We start from the raw sequence: 24,719 nt of genomic DNA on the forward strand, positions 1-24,719 counted from the left end.
GAGAGGATCTGCAAAGAAGAGTGGGCCAAAATTCCACCTGGTGTGTGTGCTAAACTTGTGGTTAACTACAAAAAACGTCTCACTGCTGTGCTTGCAAACAAAGGCTTTGCCACTAAGTATTGAGTGTGTTTGGCCAGAGGGATCAAATACTTATTTCCCTCAATGATATACAAATTAATTAAAATATATTCTTTAAAGTTATTTTCTGGAATTTCTTTTTGATATTTTGTCTCTCCATGTTTGAATACATATTATCATAAATTTATAGACTGATCATGTCTTTATTAGTGGGCAAACCGGCAAAATCAGCAAGGGATCAAATACATATTGGACTCACTGTATAGGCATATTTCTCTTCTTAACATGAGGGTATAGATCAAACATTGTTTATTATATTCAGAACATTCAAAACACTATAAAAGTAATATAGTAATAATAATAATTATTGCTTCAGTTATCTGCCAACTGCTGGTCCTCAACAGATGGTGAGGAAGAAGCCCTCTCCCTCCTCCACGTCCTCTGACCTCAGCGACGATCCCGACACGGAGGAGGCCCTGAAGGGCTTTGACTTCCTGGCCAGTCCGGACGAGCTGGATGGCTCACCAGAGTCCAGGAGTGCTGACGACAACATAGACTGGGGTAAGGGGGGTTATGAGTGGGGGACTAACTAACTAATGATCGTACTGAGACCATTTGGATCCATGATTGAGGACAATGGTGAAGCGTATTGAACAGTCCCTCATTCTGAGGTGGAATTTGGAAAAGAGAAATGGTACATCCATAAACTCAGCATTAACAGTAAGACCAAGGATTAAACAGCCTTTGTGATTTTTCAGGGGGGTTTGCGTTCATGTCCATTTGTTTAGTTTGGAAACAGTCTGAGGAAAATACCATGGGGGAGACATCTGAGAGCAGAGGTTTCTAGTGTGGAAAAAAGAAGGACATTAGGATATAATGAGGACAAAATAACACATTTCCAGATTGTGCAGTGGAGACAACATATAAAAATAACACTTTTAGCTCCAGTATTACAGACAAACACGCATACAGGCTGACAACCTCCTCTGAATAATAACCTCAGGCAGAGTGTGTCATTTCTATGATACCTGAGCTGTCTTTATAGTGTCCCCAGCTGGAAACCTGGCTGACCCCTCCATGCAAACAGAAACCCCCTTCACAGGCGTCACCTAGCAACACCTTTTGTTTACCTCCGCCAATGAGAGAAGAAGTTCCCACACAGTCCTTGATTCAGAGAACGCTTCACAGGTTCATGGCTAAAGAGGAATGTTTAATGCAGTTGCGTTCCATTTGCGGGGTGGTAAGCAAAATGTTTTTAAGATAAAATGATTGGTTAATTACTCTGGGATTCTATCAAAACCTTATGATGGTGTTTATGTATTTATTTGTCACAAATGTTGTCATTGTTTATCCTTTTAAAGTGATTTAAGTTGGGGTGAAGATCTATAAACAGTACGGTCTAAAATTATCTTAGTGACAGGCTCTTAACCGCCTGGTTATAAAACGGATTTGTCTGTCAACACAGAGTATTGGGATTCGGCCTTAGGTTATTGTAGTTGTTGGGGTTTTTAACAACAATGAAAGGCTCCTTAGGCTTGACAGTCCTTTCACCATATGCTTTGATGTGAACTGATCACTGCACAGTATCTCTTACGTCAAATCCCAATACTCTGGCTTAGCCCTACCCCTTACCCCTAGCTCTTAGTTTTGCGCATTCACGTGAGAGTAAGTGGTGTCCCAATACTCTTTTTGATTGAGGGCTAGAGCTAATGAAGGGGTGTACACCCCTTAAAACCAAGTGAGCTCGGGAGCTTACTTGAAACCTAGGTGTGTGAATACTGTGCTACCTGCAACAATGGCGGACCGATCATCCAGAGAGTCCCATAAATGTAATATTTTCAGCTTAAATAATTGATAAAAAATGATGACAGTCTTGTTTTGTCCTGTACATATGTATTTGCAATCATGTTCTTAATTGAAACGTTTTTTTTAAATCGCTATTTTGCAACGCTAGCGTTAGACATTGCTGATTTGCACAACAGTCCCACATTTCTCTGATTAGCCTTGAATGGACTCCATGCATGTCTACAGTTTTAATTAAACTCCATTAGCAATTAATTTTGTTTGATATCAGTGCATAACACTACTTGTTTTGGAGACATCGATATACAGTACGTAACCGTAACCAAGTGGTGTCTCATTTTATAGGGCTATGTAGCCCTTAGCCCTCCGTTTCGAGACACAAGGGCTAGGGGTAAACTCAGGGGCTAGGGGTAAGCTGTAGGACAGAGTATTGGGATTCGGCCATACTGGCCCACTTAATTTGTTATTTAATCCAATGTGCTGACATCATCCTCCTTTAAGTGGCTTCATGAGACCTTAGAGTCCTACAGGAAACCCTCTAATTTTGGTGACTGGGAAAAATATTAAGTAGATGCTTCTACCACACAATCTAAAAAAATTGTATATGGATAAACCATTTGAAAACTTACATCATAGGACTCAGTTCTTATATCATTATTTTCATGTGATCATTATCATGGGCTTTTTCTTCATTTGAGACATTTGAACCATTCATCACTTCAAACCACTTTTGATGGTGGGGCTCTGATGGGGTGTGGAGGAAGTTGTGGACACATATCAACACTCACAATCAACAATCAAGTTTCTGTACTCCATGTTTGCGTGTAGAGAAGGATGAGCAGTCCGACTTGTCTGAGGCCTGGGATGTGGACCAGGGTCTGATAGCCCAACTCAAGGAGCAATACAGGAAGGAGCGCAAGGGCAAAAAAGGGGTGAAGAGTAAGTGAGACAAGGTCCTCGATTCCTTCTCTCTCTTTTTCATTCCTTCTGGCTGGGCATAGACCTTTTAGCTCCATTTAGGTTTTTTAATGGATCATGGTAGATAGTCGCATCTTCTCCTTTTGTTCACACTCTTCTGCTACTTTCCCTTCTTTTGGACACTTCTTCAGTCATCTCTGTCATCATTGTCTTGAGTTAATCACTAGTCCCATTCTTGACTCCCAACTTGTTTTCATGTCTTGTCTATTTATCTGCCATAGTTGATCAAGTGCACCTATGCTTTCATAAAAAATGTCCTTGGATGAGCTTTAACTCTGCAGTTTAAAAATTGTTCTCAGTTGCTTCAATTAGTGTATTATTCAGTATTTTTTTGCTAATTTTCTTTTCCACAAAACTGCTCTTGCATTGTTTGTATTAGCTTGTCTTTGATATTTAGATATTTATTTGAGTGCCCTTGTGAGTTTTGCATTGGATGTGTTTTGTAGAATTTCATTCTTCTTCTTCTTCTTCTCCCTTGTCTCTTTTTGATCATTTTCCCAACTATTTCACTTGTTACTCCTCATTTTGTTCACACTGTTTATATTGTACCCTTCTCTCCCTTCCCCGTGCTTAAACCTCTCTGTCTAAATCTTTTCGCCCCTCCACCACATTTCTTCTTCTACCTGTCCGTGCCTCCCTTCCTCCTCCCTCATCACACTTTTGTTTCCTCCTCCTCCGCTGTGCTCAGGGCCTAACCGGTCTAAGCTGCAGGACATGCTGGCCAACCTGCGGGATGCTGAGGACCTGCCGTCTATGCAGCCCTCGTTGACGCCCCCCTCCCGACCAAGCGTGCCCAGGCTCAACGAGCACGAAGTCAGCCGGCCAGAAGAAGGTAAGCTGCTCACACTTCCGTCTAGAATTGCACTTGCCAGACAACAAGCAATCATGGTCACCGCTTGAATCTTCCAGGGTCCTTATTTATAAACCATACAAATGCTGTGGAAAACAGAGTTAGCATTTACAAAATCTTGGTGTGAGACTCCAAACAATGCAACACAAGCCAGGTTTTGTAAAAAAGGCCCCTGGTCATGGTCACAGTTGATTTCAGACTGGATGAAGTGGTTCTGCAGTGCATGGTTTTGTTCCCTATATGACTTCTCCTCTGAAGAGACTAAACTGATTAGATAAACACTAACCTATCCGTCTCCTCTCTGTTGCTGTGTGTTTCTATCCCAGTAGAGGCAATGACGTTTCCGCCCACATCCGGCAAGTCCTTCATCATGGGCCGGGTGGACGAGGCGGCCGAGAGTGAGCTGGGGCTGGGAGAGCTGGCGGGTCTCACAACAGCCAACGAGGCGGATAGCTTAGCATATGATGTAAGCATATAGGGGCACCGCCCCTTCATAATGTCACACAACATCTGTTTTAATGTTAATTTATGCTAATCTAATGTTGAGAGAGGCCAACTGTTGTGCCACACCTGGACACGTTGCTGTTTGCTCTTGAGTCCAATAGGACAACGATGGGAGGTGAACATGCTTTTAAACTTCTGCTTTCTGTTGTCTCGTTGACTGATTGATAGGATGAACAGAGCTAGATGATAACTTTCTGCCAAGCTAGAACACTGGCACATTTTTATAGGAAGGCTTCTTATGTTTTCCATGCTTGATTGTAAACTCACAGTACCTTTTGGCCAGCATCTTGCATAGAATTTAGCATTTACACATTCCATTGTAATATGAACATATATGAAGATATGCAATAGAGGATTCAGAAGAAGGCACAAAGCTATTTAGGGCTGTCTTGATCCTGAGAGATAAAAAGCTTAAAGATGGTGTAGGCAATGTTGTTGAGAAGCACATTTTGTCATATTTAACCAAATAAACTTTGAAACACATCTTGATAGCAACAAATACATCTAAAGGTTAGAAGGGGACATGAAATCAATCTGACATCTTTTGGTGTCGCAGGACTTTAATAAACACGACAAATCATTAAGACCGTTCAGAGACTAATGATTGGACGGGCTACTTGTCTGTCTACCTACTTACCTGCGGGCACTCTGTCCCATGCATTCAATGCATGATACTGTTGTTTTCAACCAGGGTAGGCAGAGGTATTCTAAACAACCGAGCTAGACGCACAAGAATGGCGGTAAAAGAGCAGGTAATAAATCCAGTTCCAGATTTCTCAGAGAGTTGATCTCTCTCGTGGACTAACTAGACTAGTCTCCTGGCAGTTCTATAGTCAGACATTGTGGGAGTGGCTTTGAAGGGAGGGGGTGGGATATTGTTTAAGCTAAAATAGCTAACTTTGCAAAACTTTCCTACACCAGCTTAAAATCTAAGCAAGGTTTCATTGTGGAACTTGTACTTAAAATATGTTATTGAGTATTTCTCCTTTGTGATGCATGTCAAATTTAAGGTCTTTAAATTAAATTTTTGTTTTGGCTCAAGACTGTCTTGTATTGGTTTTTAGCTGTTTTTTTAAGTTGAGTTACGGCAATAGAGCGATGCGAAGAACAGTCTTTTTATCTTAGTCATAGTATTAGCTGAGAAAAACCGAGGAGCTCGAGCTCAGCTATGTTTTTACATGCAAGTTTGAGCTAGTGACTGAGGCAGCAAACAGAAGCTCCAAAATCAATAGCAATCCTCTTAGCTGAGCAGCAACAATGGAAGAGAGTTGGCTCCTGGCACATTAGTATTGAAGCACTCATTGGAATAGCTTTTGCACTCTTGCTTTTGTTTTTGTCCTCATGCAAGCTCACGCACTGCACTCATACTTTCAAATATGCACATAGTCATGCTCTCGCAAGTGGAACATTCAGAAACGCTCAAAAGTGTATGTATGGGTTCAAACATTTTCACAGACACACACCCTACTCACAAAAATGCTCACTTTAGATCAATTGGAAGCAAAGTGAACTTTGCTGCTGTGGTGCTTTTGCAGAATGAGGTCACTATTGAGGAGATTGAGTAACAGAGAGACCGTGTTGACTGGTAGGCTTTACTGTGGGTGTATTCCTATCGAACTTTCGTTCTAAGCCCATCTTGTGTTTGTATAAATAGTCATTAAGGTCCACATCACCTGAACCTGAACAAGCAAGATGAAGTCACAAAACAAGTCAGAATCCTATGTGGGCATCTCTTAAACCATATGTAGGTTATAAATAGTCAAAAAGACTATTGAAAATGCCAAGTGGCGATAGACAAGCTTGTTTTCTCTTTTTGTAGCATTAAGTTTTGAGTTCTAAGCAAAGTGCTATGCCATTACCTAAGACCATTCACAACCTTGGTTGTTCAGAACACAGTTTTACCATTCAAGTTGTTTTGTGTAAGACTCTAAAGCTTAAAACCTTTTAAAGGGTTTCATATTTGTCATCTTTTTTTTTACCTTTCCTCAGATTGGTAACAACCAAGACAGTCTGAGGAAGACATGGAACCCCAAGTTCACCCTGCGGAGCCACTTTGACTCCATCCGCGGCCTGGCCTTCCACCCAGTGGAGCCTGTGCTGGTCACCGCGTCCGAGGACCACACGCTCAAGCTATGGAACCTCCAGAAGACCGCACCTGCCAAGAAGTAAGAAAAGGTTTCTTGTTTGAAATGTTTACCTTCCATTTGGTACTTAAAAGGTTGACTTGGCAAAGTTTCCTCATATCCACTAGAGATATAGGCACTTTTCAGTGACTGTTGACATACTGCACGTCTTTACATTGTGTCTGTGGGCATTAACATGTGATTTAGGAGCTTGTTAATTTTCTAGCGAGTATAGCTGAAATGACTGACATGACACTGTTTAAACCAGTCTTTAAAAGTTATTTTTATTTCCAAAGAAAAGAGAACAGTTATACTACAGTATGTTGCATTTTAAACATTATACATGTAGGCACTCATGAATTTTAAATGGCCTTAATTGCATTAAACAAGACGAGATGAGTAAAAGACAATGAAATTGCTAATCAATGACAATTATTAAAATGACCATCAAATGACGATGAATAACAGACTAGATATGTTTGACTCATTGTTATCTTTGTGGTTACGTGCATGTGATTTCAACACCAAGAAGATTAACAGGAACACTTTCTTCCATCCTCCTAGGTGTGCTGCCCTAGATGTTGAACCCATCTATACATTCAGGGCCCATCGGTGAGTTTGCACACATCATGGCATCATCCCCAAATGTATATTAATGTGGTAATATTATAAATATATAATATCTAAACTACAGACGTGATGCTGAACCCATGAAGCATTAGTGATCGGATTACTTGTATGTTTGTAGAGGTGCAGTGCTATGTGTTGTAATGAGCTCTACGGGGGAGCAGTGCTTCAGTGGGGGGGTGGATGGAACGATCCAAAGCTGGAACACCCCCAGCCCAAACATCGACCCCTATGATTTGTATGGTATGGTCTGAGATCTTAATAATACTTGATCCTTGGTCTCTCTGTTTTTGGATTAACTACTCCATACTTTATTTTTTTCCTCTCTGTCCTTTTTTGCTATTTATTTCTGCTCACAACTCTCCCTCCTTGCAAATCTCCTTGAGCTTTCTCTTAATATTGACTCTCTTCATCCTACTCTGTTCTGTTCACTCATTCTCTCTCTCGTCGTCTTTCCCCCTCAGAGCCGTCTGTGCTGCGGGGGTCGCTGTGCGGTCACAATGACTCAGTGTGGGGTCTGGTGTACAGCTCCGTCCACCACCGCCTCCTCTCCTGCTCTGGGGATGGCACGGTGCGCCTGTGGAATGCCGCCGACATTGCCCCTGCCCTCGCTGTCTTCAACGAAAAAGGAGGTATGGACACTGACAAAGAAACAGGCCGTCTTTCACAAATATACTGTATGTCGGTTATCATTACTTCCTTCCATTGTCAGCTTGTAAAGTAGATGCTAGATCTGATTACGGCACACTTTAAGGAAAAATAAGACCTCAAATGCTTTCATGTAAATTGTAGATGTATTTTATCCCTGTGGCCTGTATTCCAGACAACTGATCTTGAGCAGTAGCTACTGTATGTACAGAAATGTGTAAGAAGTGGACACAAGCAGATTTTGTCCTTTATTGTAGCCTACAGATCACCAATATAAAAACTCTGGACCAGACTTGGGTCATTCACAAATATAATGTAATAATAATCTATTCCTTTAGGAAATGCTTTTATCCACAGTGGGCAATTTGAACCTGCAGCCTCTTGACCTGCAGTTATATGCTCTACCACTCAAATGTTCCACCATTGAGCTACACCTATCCCCTATCAATTATGTATGAATCCATTCATTCATGTATTCAGAAGAAACTTGGAGCATTTGATCTGTCTCGCAGTTGTTACTTACTTTGGTTTTATTTGATTGGTTGAGACAAACAGTCCTGAGGAAAAGGGCATGCTCTAAGACTTTAAACTAACGGTCCTACGCCTGCTGGACAGGACACATTTTAACTGCTTTGGATTCTTTGCCGTTCAGAGCTGGGCATTCCAACGTCAGCTGACCTGGTGTGCAGCGAGCCTGCCCACATGGTGACGTCCTTTAGCTCGGGGGAGATAGGACTTTTCAACATGGAGACACGGCAGCTGCTACTCAAGCTGGAGTCGAACAGAGAGTCAGGTAAACAAACTAGTATTGCCCCAACTAATATTGTTCTTTTCTTACCTTTTCTTTACCTTTTTTTAAGTCCTTAAAGTACACAAAATCATACTTTGTTTTTAGGTTTGCCGTTGAATTTGCTATTACAACTTTTCTTAATATATTTTTTCCAAAGCACCCCCATGCAAAATCAACAAAGTGCTGAGTCATCCCACTCTGCCCATCACCATCACTGCACAGGAGGATCGCCACATTCAGTTCTTTGACAACAACACAGGTCAGTAACAACCGCTCTGGTACTTGAGCTGGTGTGTGTGTTCTTAGCTTGTTTGCTCTGATTTTGTCAGGGGAAATGTTTTCTATACTGTGAAATACAAATCTTTAGACTTGGAGAGGTTTAGTCTCAGTAAAAAGTAACACATTTCTAGATAAAATAATAAAACTAGTTTAATAAAATGTATTTTCTTTTTGTATTGATATCGCAGGGAAACTGATTCACTCCATGGTAGCACACTTGGACGCAGTCACCAGTTTAGCTGTGGATCCCAATGGATTATACCTCATGTCTGGCAGTAAGTACTTACCCAGTTTATAGTTACTGCATAATGTGTTGCTTGGCTTGGGTTTGTGTTCATGGTGTGATAACCCACTATCTTGTATTTCCAATATGAGATCAAACTGCCCAGACTACAGTGAAAATAAATGTTGAGAAATGCTGCCATGTGTTGTGCACCTTATTTGTTTCATACCTGTGTTTTAAAATGGTTAAATTAAATAAACGTAACTGGACCAAAGTGGTAACAAAGTATCAACATTTGTTTGTGGACTTTCTACCAATGTTTTAATTTACTTTTTATTCACTATCCATTCCCTTTCTCTTCCCCCTCCTAACACCCACATTCTTCTTTCTCTTCCAGGTCATGACTGCTCCATCCGCTTGTGGAATATGGAGAGCAAGACCTGTATCCAGGAGTTTACCGCCCACCGCAAAAAGTTTGACGAGTCCATTCACGATGTGGCATTCCACCCCACCAAGTGCTACATTGGCAGCGCTGGAGCTGACGCACTAGCCAAGGTCTTCGTATGACTCCCTCAGACTCGTACCTAAATCTGTCTGGAAGGACCAAAAATGTATGTGGCGTAACAGAGAAGAAACCAGTCACTGATGGAGTCTGGAAGAAAACATGATGTGAGGATGAGGTACCTGGATCTGGCTCTGGATAGGTAGAGGATAGCCAATCAGTTAAAGGCTGGGGGGATAAAGAGAGAGAGGAGAGAAAATGATAAAGAGAAAGGGCTAATCCACCCTTTCTTTTCATCCCTCCATTCCTCAACTCACAGTAGCCCCTACCCCGCGCCCCCTTGCTACCCCAGGCGGGCCTGGGTTTTAAAGCCAAACCTGAATGAAACCCCCACAGGTCATGCACCACATGGACAGGGGGCAGATGGAAGCTTTCACACTCCCGGGCACCCAAACAAGACTTGCGCTGATTCTGAAGGAAGGGGTTTGTGTCGTAACAGATACAGGCTAGGTATGCTGCATCCTCTCGTCACTCATGCCCCCTTACTGCCCCCCCCCCACACACACACCTTACCCTTAAGACTGCCTGTGTCTTAGTTGTCGTTTTGACATATTTCATGAAAATGTGCCTTTTACTTCAGAGTAGTGTTATAAAGATGTACTCATAGATTCAAGTTCCACTGCGATGGCAAGAGACTGAGCTTGTATCACACATCATTCTGAATAACGTCATGGATTTTATGTTTGGCAAATAAAGTTGGATATACTAAAAAGCATGATCAGGATTATTTCATTGTAGGGAGACAACAATTCCAGTGGTATAGGTCCTATAAAATGGAAAGTGGGAAATGTGATTAGAATTTGTTTTTTTTCAAGTTACCGTTTAGATTTATTTTTCTTTTTTCAAAGCCCCAATACATTTAAGTATACCAGTAGATAATCTGTCTGTGTGTTACTAATTCCAACATGGAAGCCTGTGTTACCTCACATTTGTTAACTTAAGGAAGTGAGCTGTCGTGTCCAAGCTTTAAACCCTTCTGCTACACGTGTTGACATGCAAGTTGTCTTCACTCACCCCAAAAAAACTAAAGAAAAAAGTGTAAACTAAAAATAATGTGGTTGTAGCAAAATCTTGTTTAGGCTGTGGCCATTCTGAAACCTCATTCAGCTTCCAATGGAATTGTAAATGCTTTGCTTTTTGGCTACAGTTCTCCCAGGTACAAGTGCATTTTTTATGTTTTGATGTTAAAGTAAATAAGACAGAAACTCTGTGACATGTTACCAATATTGTAATGTACTGTACCAACTAAAGTAGACGTAAATTCTGACAGGATTTGTTGTCATGTGAAACACGCTAGGACTAGACCAATCACTCTAGTTTTGTTATTTCGGCACAATTGATTGATCAATGTGGTTTGACAGTTTGAAACACAGTTTGAAATAATGCTGCTTTTGTGGTCTACTCATAGTTTAAACTTTAGACAAACTGCACTAAAACTTGACAAGTTTTTGCAGTGACACCTTCTCAATAATTGTATTGTTATTTAGACAAACATATATTTATTTCTTAATTGTTTTGTGTCATTTAAGCCAAAATAATTAACCAATATTTTTTTCTATGATGACAACATGCTTCCCGTAAAGCCTACCCCCGTCTGATGGCTTTGTAAATAAATGAGCTCTCAAGCTAATGTTGCTATGTTAGCCACTTGGTTTAGACCAGGAAGTTAGCACCTTCATTATGGTTGTTTGTCCATAAGATGACTAAATAGTCTTTAAGCTCCTATCTCTGACTGCATAACTGAGATTCTCAGTATGCTAACTGCACACAAAGCTACACCCCAAGTTTGTTTAATATGCTTTATGTAATAACTGGTCGAAAATGCCTATTTTGTGGAATTATTTTGATTAATTAATAGTTTTTCATTTACTTAACTATAAATGCTTGGTGACAAAGGTAAATCCTTGTGAAATACAGGTAGATATTTTTTAAAGAATATTTTGTTTTACTTGAAAATGTAAAGGTATTCTGTGAGGATTCTTAAGCTTTTTGTTGTTGTGGGAATGGATAATAGTCTTATCAAAGTTTATGCCTTCAATGATGAGCACTACAAAGGAGGATGGACATTGTTTTTTATTCGTTGTTACAATTAGCATTATAACAAAAGAGCAAGTTTTCATTATTTTCCTAATGCATTGACCCATACAATGAGAACATGTTTCATGTTTCCTGGGATGTAAAAAAAAGGGTTGGGAATTTGGTGCCCTTATGTAATACAATAATATTTTCTTCCTTTTACTTTGGTGTCAGGTAGTTTTAGACCATGTAAGGGAGCGCAAACAAAATATGTACAGTTTTAAGGTATTAAAATTTATATTTATTAAAACAGTATATGTATATTGAGTGGCAACACAACAGTGATGTGAAATGGAGTCAGTATGGTGTCTGTCGTGATAAACATACAGTAGTGTCATCACAACACGAAGGATAATGAAAGGGTAGTGTAGTGCCCCCTGTTGGTCAGAATGCAGAAGATTTAAGTCAGGTCAGTTGTTGGCTCATATTTCCTTTGGCATAATTTGAATGACAATTCATAAGGAGTGTTTAGGTTCAAATATTAAAATCCAGTCTTTTGAGGACCTCATTCAATATAGATTTTCACTACACCCTGTTTATTTCCATGGGTTTAATATAAATTACCATTTGCCATCCGTTTCTAAGCTTGAAATCTTACTCTATGGTCCATCATGAACAGTCACTCTTGAGTCACCAGTATTTTAATCACAAGAGACTGACCAGCAGGGTAATATTTACAAGCACTACAGCATGTAGAAAGCCTGAACACAAAACTAACTACAACAGAGGACTGGGCCATGTCTAGTTTGCCTGTTATTTAAAGTAATTCCCCTTATAACTTAGTTATAAGTTATACAAAGAAATTATGTGAATTTGATATAGTAATTCTACTGTACATACAGTACATATAACTATTGTTGTTCTAGTCTATTCTTTTTTCATGATGTATTCTCTTTTTTCTCAGATGGGACAGTGACAGATTTATCAATAACAACAATAAAGGCATATGTTGTATATCATATTGATAATGCTTGTGTTTTATTAAGTTGAACCTTGACCTGTGAACTAGGGCTGTCCCCAACTAAGATTTTCTTTGCTCGACCAAGACTCGACTAAAACATCTGAAAATCAACTAATTGGGGTGTGCTTGCCTTCGGCGAGCACAAACCATTGTTATCTCACATATTCTATTGTTTTCCTGTTTCTCTTTATTGTGAGAACGCTGTTAAGCAATCTCACTATTGTTTTCCTGTTTCTCTTTCTTATTATTGTTGGAATGCTGCTTCAGCATTCCAAGTATTGTTCTTTGAATCTTTATTATTGGAATGCTGACAAGCGATTCATTTAACTCGTCTCATTAAAAGACTAAGAGCACCACAACACAACTACTACCACAACTGGTACTGCTATACAGTGGGGGTTCTAGCACAATATGCGTCCAGGGCAAGTTTATCACTTGCACCCCCCCCCCCCCCCCCCCGCCAGGGAGGAAGAAATCGTGTGCCGCCCCTACCCCGTCGGCCGCCCCCCGACAGCGCCCTCAGAACGACCACCGCTACTACCTGGCTGCGACAAACGAAAACGAATCTGCTGCACGGCAAGCAGGGGTGCCTGCAGCTGCCTGAAGGGGGCGCCAATATGCCAATTCCCCACAAACTGAAATGATCGATAAGAGAAAACCGCACAGAGATTTCTTTTTTTAATGCTCGTGCGCCCCCCACGTGACATGAAAAAATGCCGCCCCGGGCGGCTGCCCGGTCTGCCCGTGCCTAAAACCGCCCCTGCTGCTATATCTTATGCCACACTACAACTACTAATTCTGAAGATGCTGCTAATATCTCTTTTGCTAACTACTATGCTAATGCTACTGTTTTGTTCTACTACGCCACTGAGTGCGTTCTCCCATGTTTGACCATGAGAAACCCGATAGCAATTGTCAGTTTATGCCAATAATACGATTACTCCGTTTACATGTGTAATTAGTTATGCGATTACTCAAACACGTCTACATGATTCTTTTTATGAATCGTTGTGCTCCAAGGACAAAACTTGCACCATCATTCTTCTGCAACAAAGTGTCGCCATGTCTTCCTATTGAATCCTACTAAGAAAGCCGAGTAAACACACTAAATGATAGGCTACATCTGCTACTGATATGACTATCCCAACTATAATTTCAGCTGTTAAAACTATAATATTCTTGTTACAACTATAGCCTACTTCTTCTGTTTAACAGTTCAACTTTCAGCTTCTCCCACATTGTAGGCAATTTAAGCTCTTATAGCTTTGTTGATGCAGTTCAACCTCCACACTGCTTCTTGAAATTCAACTATTTCTTTGATTGCTTCACAACGTTCAAACGTATTCTCCCGCACAGTTTTTAAGCACTGAGCTTCGTTAGATGATGCAGTTCAGCTTCCACACTCCCTCTTTTGTGTAAGTCATACATTTGTTAAATTAATTTTAGCTTGAGGGTATTTTCTAATTTCTGTATTTTCAGCCATTAAAAAAAATTATTTCAGCATTCCAACGCATTTTCAGCAGGAAATACCTTTTCTAGTTCCAACTTCTTAGTTCTTCCGCCGTTTTTTGGCCTTTAACTAGTCCTGCATACTTTCACAGATTCCTAAAATGTTTGTATCAAAACGTTCAGCTCCTTCAGGAGATGATGGCTATGACTTCTGGTATTTCTCACTTTTATACTTTTTAAAGAATTAAGGTTTTTGTGCAAATTATTCTCCCATTAAAAGTAATGGTTAATCCTTTCAAATCATTAAAAAGCTTCTTCCTCTTTCAAACTTTTTCAAACTGCTTCAGCATACTTTCAGCTAGAGACACCATTCAACCTTTAAAATGTTCACAATACATTCAGCTATACCGAAATGATTCCGATTTTTCAAATATTCAGCCAATTTTGAATCGTGACAGTTTTAAATACATGAAAAATGTAGCTCTTTCTTGATTTTTATGACTGAGCAAGCCAGCTGCTCTTTTTCTGATATTCAACTAAATTGTCAAACAAATTCCTCTGACGTTCATATAGTTTAACTTACAGAAACAAGTTATACCTTAAAATGTACTAAAGAACTCACATTTACAGATTTTCAGCTTTGAGCCTTGAAGCGAGAGCAGCCTTTCAAATTATCTCACTAACTTCAATGGAGAAGTGGGTAAAATTCGTCAGAGAATTTCGAAAGTAGACGTGTTTTTAAACTGCCGGTAGAGTCGTATTTCTGACTGCACAGACATATAAAGGACATGTCTGGTTTCGGGAGAGTCTTGGGTCTCGGAAAATATCCTCATTTTTTGGATTGGACCTATAGTTTTGCATCTAGGTTAACTTGTTTAAGGTGTGGATTCCAGCTAAATTTGTGATTCTCTGTTAGCGTTCACAGCTGCGCCATCACCGTGGCAACCAAACAGACACGCACCATGGAAGCAGAATTGGGTGATGTTTTGGAAACTGCCAAAAGAGTTGTATTTCTGACCGCACAGACACAACGGATATTAATGGTTTCGGCAGAGTCTCGGGTCTCGGAAAATATACTTATTTTTGGGATTGGACGTACAGTTTTGCGTCTAGGTTAACTTGTTTGAGGTGTGGATTCTAGCTACATTTCTCAATTGAGCTAGCGTGATGGCTCTCCATAACTAGGCTAATAACGGTTCAACTTTTTTTTCCAAAATTGACCAAATTGGCCAAACAAGGTATGTACATTGAGCTTAAAGTGTAAATAATCTAGCTAGATTGTTTTTATTTTAGCAAGTTTTAGAGAAATCTGCAAAAATCGAGGCGCAACTGTCATAGCTGACCGTCATGAACAGTCAAACCAGGGCTGGGGTACAGTAACGCTAACGCTAAGTGTTTGCTGCAGCTGGAGTTAATCCTACGAACAAACGCTTCATAACTGGAAAGTTTTTACTTTTAATTGACGATATTGAACACAGATGTAAAGTAACTTGTCTTTACTCTAAATATCTTCTCCGTTTTCAATTTGAAGTAGTAGATATACTTATGTAGGAAATCTTCCAATGCATCCTTTCTCTCTAGCTTCACGCCTTCGGTTATTATTCAAGCTTACGGTGTTAATACATACTACTTTGACACACTTGCAAGCAATGATCCACTGGTTAGATTTAGCATGATTTTTTTATTTACTATTAAAAAACTCACCAGGGACAACGACAACATCAGCAACCCTGCATTATGAATTATTATTTTGATGTATATTAAGTGTCTGAACAGGACTGTGTGTCTGTTGGGGTCTGTTGCCAATGACCAGCGGTTGCTACGTTTTTTCCAGCAAGTTCCAGTCATTCCAGTGTTGTCCTCAGTGCCGCCGCTCCCATAACGCGCACTACGTGCTGTGCGTAGGGCACCAAGTTCTGAGGGGGCACCCAAAAATTGCCAACTGAAAAATCATCATAGTTACTATAAAAAGCTCACCAGGGACAACGACAACATCAGAAACCCTGCACTATGAATTATTATTTTAATGTAATCTTAAATTAAGTGTCTGAACAGGACTGGGTGTGCAGGCACGCATGATTAGTTTCTCCTCCGTCTTGAATCTGATACCTAGATTCTAGGTTAGAAATGTTACCAGTCTGTTGCCAATGACCAACGTTTGCTCAGTTTTTCCAGCAAGTTCAAGTCATTCCAGTGTTGTCCTTTTACCTTCAAAATTGTTCACCCAGACTTCAGCAACTGGTTTTCTGCTAAATTTTCACATTTTGCTGCAGCTCATCTTTCTGAAATGTTCCACTTTTTGTTTAGCATTTTTTCTTATTTTCTGTACTTTTCTGCCTTCATCTTGCTGCAGGTCCTTTCTAACATACATTTCAGGCCTTTTAAAACTCCAGCAAATAATTTTCTGCAACATGTTCACATTTGTATGCACAGTTTCTATTTTTTCTGATTTTTTTCACTTTTTCTTCTGTTTTCTGTAAGTTGATGCCTTCGTCCAGCTCCAGCCCCTATTTAAAATACCTTTTGGGCGCTTTGAAGCTTCAGCTTATAACTTTCAAAAAATGTTCAACATTTTCAGCTTTTTTAGCATGGTCAGCTATCCCCACCAAGTCCTGAGGGGGCACCAAACAATTGCCAATTGAAAAATCATCATAGTTATTATAATTATAATGCCGATATTATTTCAGTAGACCTATATCAATATTACGCACCTTTTAGGCATGTATATCACAAAACAGGCAAAACAAGAGATATATTTAATTGCTCAAAAAACGTTACGATGGTGCCCTCCACCCCACCCCACAAAAACTAATACACACTCAACTTTCCAAGCTCGCCGTGGGTGCCCTTTCCTATCTCAGTGGCCTGACGAACTTTGATGGTAGGCTAGGTAAACCTTTCGAAAATGGCCTCAAAAAGACAACAGGAGTCAGGGGCAGAAAAAGAAATAAACTGCGAGATGACCCGTGCATCACTTTCAGGGAAGTCCATGTTTAATTATTGTCAAATACGGGAAATGTGCTGCTAACTTATAGTTAGCCTATGCATACACCTCGAACTAGCTGACGTTATTGCTAATTTTAGCACACTCAAATATGTTAGGTGCAAACTAAATTTAGATTTTACTGTTAAACATTATCTATGCGTTTGAAAAAACTGACGCCAGCTAGATGTTACTTTACTGTACATTCTAGGATGCTTCTATATTTGATTGATCACAGGGTTTTTCCTGCATAGAGAAAATGTTGGCGCGCGCCAAAGCTGTTTTCCCGAGCGCCAATGACAAATCCCGAGCGCCAAAGGCAAAAAAAGTCTGCAATGAAGAAAATACGAAAAAAACGCGTGCAATGCATGTCAGCGAATATGTTCTCAATAGTATGTTTCAAGTAGGCTACAGCCAAACCCTCGTTCTGTTTTGATCATTAGTAATCGAGTTAATAAGCGTGTCTTCTTGTCTGATCAATACGCAACTGTGAGGTGCGCGAATGGACAGAGTGGCCACTAAACTGTCGTTCCGCTGCGACGTGCACGAATACACCTGTACAAATACAAATGAAATTTCCACTCAAAATGCTGACAAAAGTTTGATTTAGGATTTCCAACGCAGCCTCCATTGGTATTCTTAACCTAGAATGATAATATATAGTGCAGTGTTTCTTCTATGGCTAAAGTTCTGCCGCCACAGTATCAGAAATCAGGCTGTACAAAATGTTTGTGCATGTCGGAGAATTGCACTGACACACGCTTCACAACGCAGTTGAGATTGCGTGTGTGCGTCCTTGAGAACTGCTACGGCTACACCAAGCACGGACATTCAGCCGTGCGGAAATAGAACGTTGACGGAGCGGATCTTTTATTTAGCACGCTCATTGCTTAAAATATATTGGAGCTCTGTTAATTCCACACTGCGTCCGCAAGGCAACATTTCCGTACTTGGTGTAGCCACAGCGTAAGTCGTATAACTTATGTTGTAAGTTCATTTAAGTCTGTTATTGTGTAAGTCTATAGTTCTTGCAAATTTAAATCAAGTTAACTGGTGATTATTGTTGTTTGTACTCTTCCCCTGCTAGCTAAATTGCACATGTCTGTTGATTCGATAGCGATTGCTGCTCTTGCTCAGGTTTGTATTTTAGGTGCATTATTATGCAGAAGTAGTTTTAATTAATGAGAAGTGGGTTTATTGTTAATATTTGCTTCAGAATGCTTAGCCTATCAAGATCAAATGAAGCAAGTAGTGTACATGCTTCAGAGTGGCCTACCTTAATCAATAGGCTAGGGCTAGGCTACTGACCTTTTACAATAACTTGTTATGTCAATTATGAATTGGCAGCATTTATGCCATTTAGAACATACTTTATGAGTGTATGGTGTCTTTAAGTAGCCTAACTTTATTGCTTTAGGGGAAATAGGACGAACATATGTGTGTGTGTGTGTGTGTGGGGGGGGGGGGGTGTAAAACACCTGGGAATAAATACATTGATTAGAAAAAATAAGAAAAAAAAATATATATATACTTTTTTTTTTTTTTTTTTGAGCACCGAAGACCCATTTTGACCCAGGAAAAACCCTGGATCAAATAGTTTTTAAATGAGTAATAAAGGTGGAGAGCTCCTTGGCTGCATGCTTTCAGTTTTAAATGTTTATAATTAATTTGGAAAACCATGCTAAGAAACATAAGGGTGGGGCTGAAAAATTAAGAGACAAAAATACCTCACCTTCACTAGACAAGGTTTTACCAATTGAAAAACGGCTGTTTATTTTACATATTTTGTTTATGTTCTATTTTGTTTATGAACTATTATGCACTCAAATAAAGGCCCCAAAATTTCAGTCGCGCACATTGCGCACTCGCATTAACTCCGTAACTAGCATCATATCAAACACAGAATGTGGATGCATTGACAGGGGAGCTGTGGTGGTGGTGGTGGGACATCATAAAGGAATTATGCGTAGGGCACAAAAATGTAACTTTCAAATATAACTTTCAATATAACTTTTCATGTAATTTTCAATATAACTTTCAAAAAATGTACAACATTTTCAGCTTTTTTAGCATGGTCAGCTATCCTCATTCAGGTTTTCAGCATTCTAACTGCTGTTTCGCAGGAACAGCCTTTTCTAGTTGTGAGTCACTATTGTTTTTCTGTTTCTCTTTATTATTATTGTGAGAATGCTGTTAAGCATTTCCTGTTTCTCTTTCTTATTATTATAATTCCATATTCTTAGTTCTTCTGCCGTTTTTTGGCCTTTAACTAGTCCTGCATACTTTCACCAATTCCAACAATTTTTTTATCAAAATGTCCAGCTCCTTCAGGAGATGATGGCTTTGACTTCTGGTATTTCTCACTTTGATACTTTTTAAAGAATTAAGGTTTTTGTGCAAATTATTTTCCCATTAAAAGTAATGGTTAATCCTTTCAAATCATTAAAAACCTTCCTCCTCTTTCAAACGTAACTATTTCAGCATACTTTCAGCATACTTTCAGCTTGAGACACCATTCAACTTTTAAAATGTTCACAAGTTCAGCTATTCCCAAATGATGCAGATTTTTCAAATATATTCAGCCAATTCTGAATTGTGACATTTTTAAATACATGAAAAATGTAGCTCCTTTTTAGATTTTTATGATTGAGCAGCTCTTTTTCTGATATTCAACTAAATTGTCAAACAAATTCTTCTGACATTCATATAGTTTATAGTTTCATATAGTTTAACTTACAGAAATAAGTTATACCTTAAAATGTACTAAAGAGCTCACATTTACAGATTTTCAGCTTTGAGCCTTGAAGCGAGAGCAGCCTTTCAAATTCTCTCACTAACTTCAATGTAGAGGTGGATAAAATTCGTCAGAGAATTTCGAAAGTAAACGTGTTTTTAAACAGCCGGTAGAGTCGTATTTCTGACTGCACAGACATATAAAGGACATGTCTGGTTTCGGGAGAGTCTTGGGTCTCGGAAAATATCCTCATTTTTTGGATTGGACCTCAAACAAGGTTAACTTGTTTGAGGTGTGGATTCCAGCTAAATTTGTGACTCTGTTAGCGATCACAGTTGCGCCATCACCGTGGCAACCAAACAGACACGCACCATGAAAGCAGAATTGGGTGACGTTTTGGAAACTGCCAAAAGAGTTGTATTTCTGACCGCATAGACACATAACGGATATCAATGGTTTCGGCAGAGTATTGGGTCTCGGAAAATATCCTTATTTTTTGGACGTACAGTTTTGCGTCTAGGTTAAATTGTTTGAGGTGTGGATTCTAGCTACATTTCTTATAATCGAGCTAGCGTGATGGCTCTCCATAACTAAAAACGGTTCGACTTTTTTTATACAATCGACCAAATTGGCCAAACAAGGTATGTACAATGAGCTTAAAGTGTACATAATCTAGCTAGATTGTTGTTATTTTAGCAAGTTTTAGAGAAATCTGCAAAAATCGAGGCTCGACTGTCAAAGCTGACCGTCACGAACAGCCAAACCAGGGCTGGGGTAGCTTAAGTGTTTGCTGCAGCTGGCGTTAATCCTACAAACCAACGCTTCGTAACTGGAAAGTTTTAACTTTTAATTGATGATATTGAACACAGATGTAAAGTAACTAGTCTTTACTTTAAATATCTTCTCCGTTTTCAATTTGAAGTTGTAGATCTAGCTTATGTAGGAAACTTCTATTGCATCCTCTCTCTAGATTCACGCCTTCGGTTATAGGTGTTAATACATACCACTTTGACACACTTGCAAGAAATGATCCGCTGGTTAGATGTGGCATTATCTTGTTATTTACGTATAAAAAAACTCACCAGGGACAACGACAACATCGGCAACACTGCACTATGAATTATTATTTTGATGTAATCTTGTACAAAACAATGTAATTGTTTTGTTTTACATTTGTCTTCTTTTCTTCTGTTTTCTGCCTTCATCTTGCTCCAGGTCCTTTCAAAAATACTTTTCACAGCAGTGTCTTCCAACTGCCAATACTATTGCTTTTTTTTTTCTCTTTTTCTGTACTTTTCTGCCTTCATCTTGCTGCAGGTCCTTTCTAAAATACATTTCAGGCCTTTTAAAACTCCAGCAAATCATTTTCTGCTACATTTTCTCATTTGTATGGATTGTTTCTCTACTTTCTGATTTTTTTTCACTTTTCTTCTCTTTTCTGTAGTTTTATGCCTTTGTCCAGCTCCATTTAAAATACCTTTCGGGCTTTTTTATCATGGTCAGCTATCCCCATTCAGGTTTTCAGCATTCTCACTGCTGTTTTGCAGGAACAGCCTTTTCTAGTTATTATTATTATATATTTTTGCCCCCCTAAAACTTTGTCAATATTTGGACTAAATAGACAACCTAGGTGTCAAACGTTTCGTCTTGGTAGCCATTGAGTTGCTTATATTGGGATTTACGTTCCGTTGCACGGTTTAGGTAGAAATTATTTTTTTGTGACGAAAAGTGAAGCTAACGGTGGCTAACTTGGTATAAAGTAATATTATTAAGGAAGTACATCTACTTTCGTACACAGTAGTCTACTATTTCACTGAAGCATTAGCATCATGACATTAGCCTCTGTTGCCCGGGCAACACATACTACAACGGTCTATGATGCATCTGTTTTCAATTGTTAAAATAAGCATCCCTCACAAATACATTTTCGTTGTAGGATTTATTATGACATTAGATTACAAGTAAACGATTTTTGGGTGAAATTATCATTACCTGTGGTTTCAAACCAGTGTAGCTCACTGCAACGTTAGCCTAGTCTAGCACTGTAGCTAACAAACATCTCCACAGCTGTCTACAGTACTGTAGGAAGTCAAACAGCGGCACATGTTTGGCACTACCCTTATTTAAATCAAAAGTATTTCAATTGGTGAAACTATCTGACTAGTGACTACAAACCTGGGGCCGGTTGCACAAAACACCTTACGTGTTTTCCTTAAGTATGACACTTAAGGGTAAATTTCTCCTTAGCTAAGGGATTTACTTAAGGGGGTTGCACAGAATCCCTTAAATGATTTCCTTAGCTAAGGTGAAACGTTAAGGGATTTACTACATTTAACGTGATTTTACAGCAGTAAAATTCGACCGTTTCCACGGTGACCGCATTGTTTGGTTGTATCTAGTGCGTCACCTTCGTAGCTAGAGCTAGCTAGTAGCTAGCTTATACACCTACGAAAAGAAGGCAAGAAAACCCAATTGGGCAGAGGAGGAAAATATTGTGCTTCTACAGGAATACAAAAAAGAAAGCGCATACTAAAACGTAAATTTGATCCACAAATAACTTCAAACAAAAAACAACGTTTTTTGGAAACGTACGATTGTAGGACGAAATTGCATTTTATATTGCATCAAAAATAAACCTCAATAAGTTTGGTGAAGCGGTCAATTCAAGAAGTAAAACATATATGCTAGAGCTAGCTATAATAACTTGACTGTTATGTCCAAATAAGAGATAACCAATTTCAGGAGGGAGTCCAATAAAACAGGAGATATCAACTTTACTCATAGCATAGGTCTTGTTGCTACTCAGTAGCCTAACGTTTTTAAAAAGTGAGCGCTAGCCTACAGTACGTCTTAGGTAGCTAACTAGATCAAAATGAGATCAACAATTACACTGCATTTACCGGAATGAGTCTATACTATATTTATATTATAGCTACTTTATTTACAGCAGTAGCCGACGCATAAATAGTAGCTATTTATGTTTAGACTACAGCACAGTAGCTTAACAGAGTGCCATAGGTGTGGGATGGGTTTATTTATCTCCATAAACGCAGCCATGTTGCGGTAAAGACTAAGTCAGAGGTACCTTAAGTTTTCTTCCTTACTTTGTTTGCTAAGGTCTTTCGTGCAACGCTCCTTAAGGGATTCCTTAAGTATTTAAGACAAAGTTAAGGAGAAAACCTTAAATACTTAAGGGAACATTTAAGGAAACCTAAAGGAAAATACTTAAGGGTGCTTTGTGCAACCGATTATATTTTAAGGAAACCTTAACTCTGTCTTTAAGGAAAATCTTAACTTAAGGTGCTTGTGCAACCGGCCCCTGAACTACGTCGCCACAGCCTAAACGTTGTCAATCTGTTCATTAAAATAATTCATTTCAGCCTAGACCGTACAATGGAAGTAACGTTAAATCGAATTCAACCAACGCAATCGCTACCAAGACAGTCTAGTACAGTAGTAGGGGAAGTAACAACTTTGTTTCACGAGCATTCTTTGTTACTACAAACTTCTGCTGGGCGTCTAGCATATGGTCTAGCTGGCTAATTTTTACTAAGTAACAACTTTGTTGCAGGAGCATTCTTTGTACATTGCGAGCTAACAGTGTCCGGTAGGCTTCTTCGCTTTAAATAATGATGTTACTATAAATGATGATGTAAACCGAGACCACTAAGCCCTCAAAGAAAATGTAAGATCAAAGAAACAAAAGAACAGTTTGAGGTTACTCTGAAAATTATTAATAAAATAGGCTAATGTAATAATAAAACAAATCCTTCTCTAACTAGGCTCCTCTATTTTGCATAATGAAACAAAGTTTTTTAAGTAATCAATAATCCTGCGCTTGCCCTCATTACTCAAATGATGCCGTTCAGGGCGGTAACATTACAAAATAGGACGCGAGTGTCTCAGAAATAATATATAGCTATTTGTCTTCATGGCCAACAATGAGAATATTGTGAATAAAAACAAAGACACAGGCGGCAAATGTTGGATCTTATCACACCAACCAAAGTCGTCCCCACGTCTGGATCGTTGACAGCTCGTTGGTACTGGATGGTGCGACACGCGGAGGAGGTCGGACTGTACCCCGACCTTGCACTGGAGTGCTATATTTAATGGGTAGGGGTGAGGGGCATGAGGCAGACCTTGTGCCTAAGCTCCGTGAGAAGCGTGGCATGCTTCCCAGCCCGGACATAATGGTGCTCCACGTCGGGAGAAACAACCTCAGCCAAGTGACCGGGCTAGACCTGACGAGGCGGATGAAGCGAGACCTGGGGGCCATCATGGAGATGTTCCCAATCACTCTTCTGGTGGTTTCGGATATCCTGGAACGCTGCGTCTGGAGGTATCAGAGGAACACCAGCGCTTCTGGTATCGACAGGGCAAGACATCGAGTCACTGCAGCGGTGTCTAGCTTCCTGGCCGACCGTGGGATGGGGAGCATTCAACACCCCCAAATATGACACGGTTTCGTGTGGATGTTCCGACCCGACGGTGTCCACCTTGATCACGTTGGAAACAATGTGTTCTTGGGAAACATCCAAGACGGTCTCCAACGACTCCTGTGCTAACCACAGCACACACAACAACGACTATTTTAAAAGCCACCCAAAAGGTTAAAAAAAGAACAATTAGACCGTTCAAAGTGCTGTTGTACTTTTACAACCATGGGGTCTTACAGGGTTAAATGGGACTGTCAGGTCAAATAGTGTCCGACATGCATCAGAGCGCGCTTATCACTGCCTGAAAACTTGCAGCATGCGAACTTACGTAGAAGCTGAGTGGGGAACGGTGCAACAGAGAAAGATTGTTGTTTTGGCTGGAGAACATAATGTCATTTGATTTGGATGTGATTCTTATAATAGGCATATTCATTTTTCAACCCAGTGTGTTAGCATGAGCGAAGTAGGGCTAGGCCACCTTTTCAGGTGGTAGGCTACATCATATTCGACGTTGAAAAATAAACCGTTGTTGGCAGTTTGCATTCAAAGTTTTTAGAGACACCCGGACTCTTCCCGTTCCTTGGCTCTCCGGCGAGCCAGCAACGCTGCGCC

The 24,719-nt window shown here is 39.7% G+C and overlaps 1 protein-coding gene across 2 annotated transcripts in view; it reads left to right on the forward strand.

Moving 5' to 3' along the window:
• Positions 1-12,500, forward strand: part of LOC146238118 (striatin-like) — a 57,760-nt gene extending 45,260 nt beyond the window's left edge. Inside the window, exons 7-18 of one of the 2 annotated variants that reach the window (XM_084684850.1) lie at positions 483-639; positions 2,710-2,820; positions 3,548-3,691; positions 4,036-4,175; positions 6,203-6,378; positions 6,901-6,948; positions 7,085-7,206; positions 7,428-7,595; positions 8,264-8,404; positions 8,559-8,660; positions 8,869-8,955; positions 9,301-12,500. In XM_084684850.1, the coding sequence (XP_084540976.1) occupies positions 483-639; positions 2,710-2,820; positions 3,548-3,691; positions 4,036-4,175; positions 6,203-6,378; positions 6,901-6,948; positions 7,085-7,206; positions 7,428-7,595; positions 8,264-8,404; positions 8,559-8,660; positions 8,869-8,955; positions 9,301-9,470 (1,566 nt within the window). In that variant the 3' untranslated portion in view covers positions 9,471-12,500. The remainder of the gene's footprint in view (positions 1-482; positions 640-2,709; positions 2,821-3,547; positions 3,692-4,035; positions 4,176-6,202; positions 6,379-6,900; positions 6,949-7,084; positions 7,207-7,427; positions 7,596-8,263; positions 8,405-8,558; positions 8,661-8,868; positions 8,956-9,300) is intronic. The other variant, XM_084684851.1, reaches the window with a different exon arrangement.
• The last annotated feature ends 12,219 nt before the right edge of the window (positions 12,501-24,719 follow it).

Source organism: Hypomesus nipponensis, chromosome 21 (genome assembly GCF_054491055.1).
Source record: "Hypomesus nipponensis isolate SF chromosome 21, ASM5449105v1, whole genome shotgun sequence".
Classification (NCBI taxonomy): domain Eukaryota; kingdom Metazoa; phylum Chordata; class Actinopteri; order Osmeriformes; family Osmeridae; genus Hypomesus; species Hypomesus nipponensis.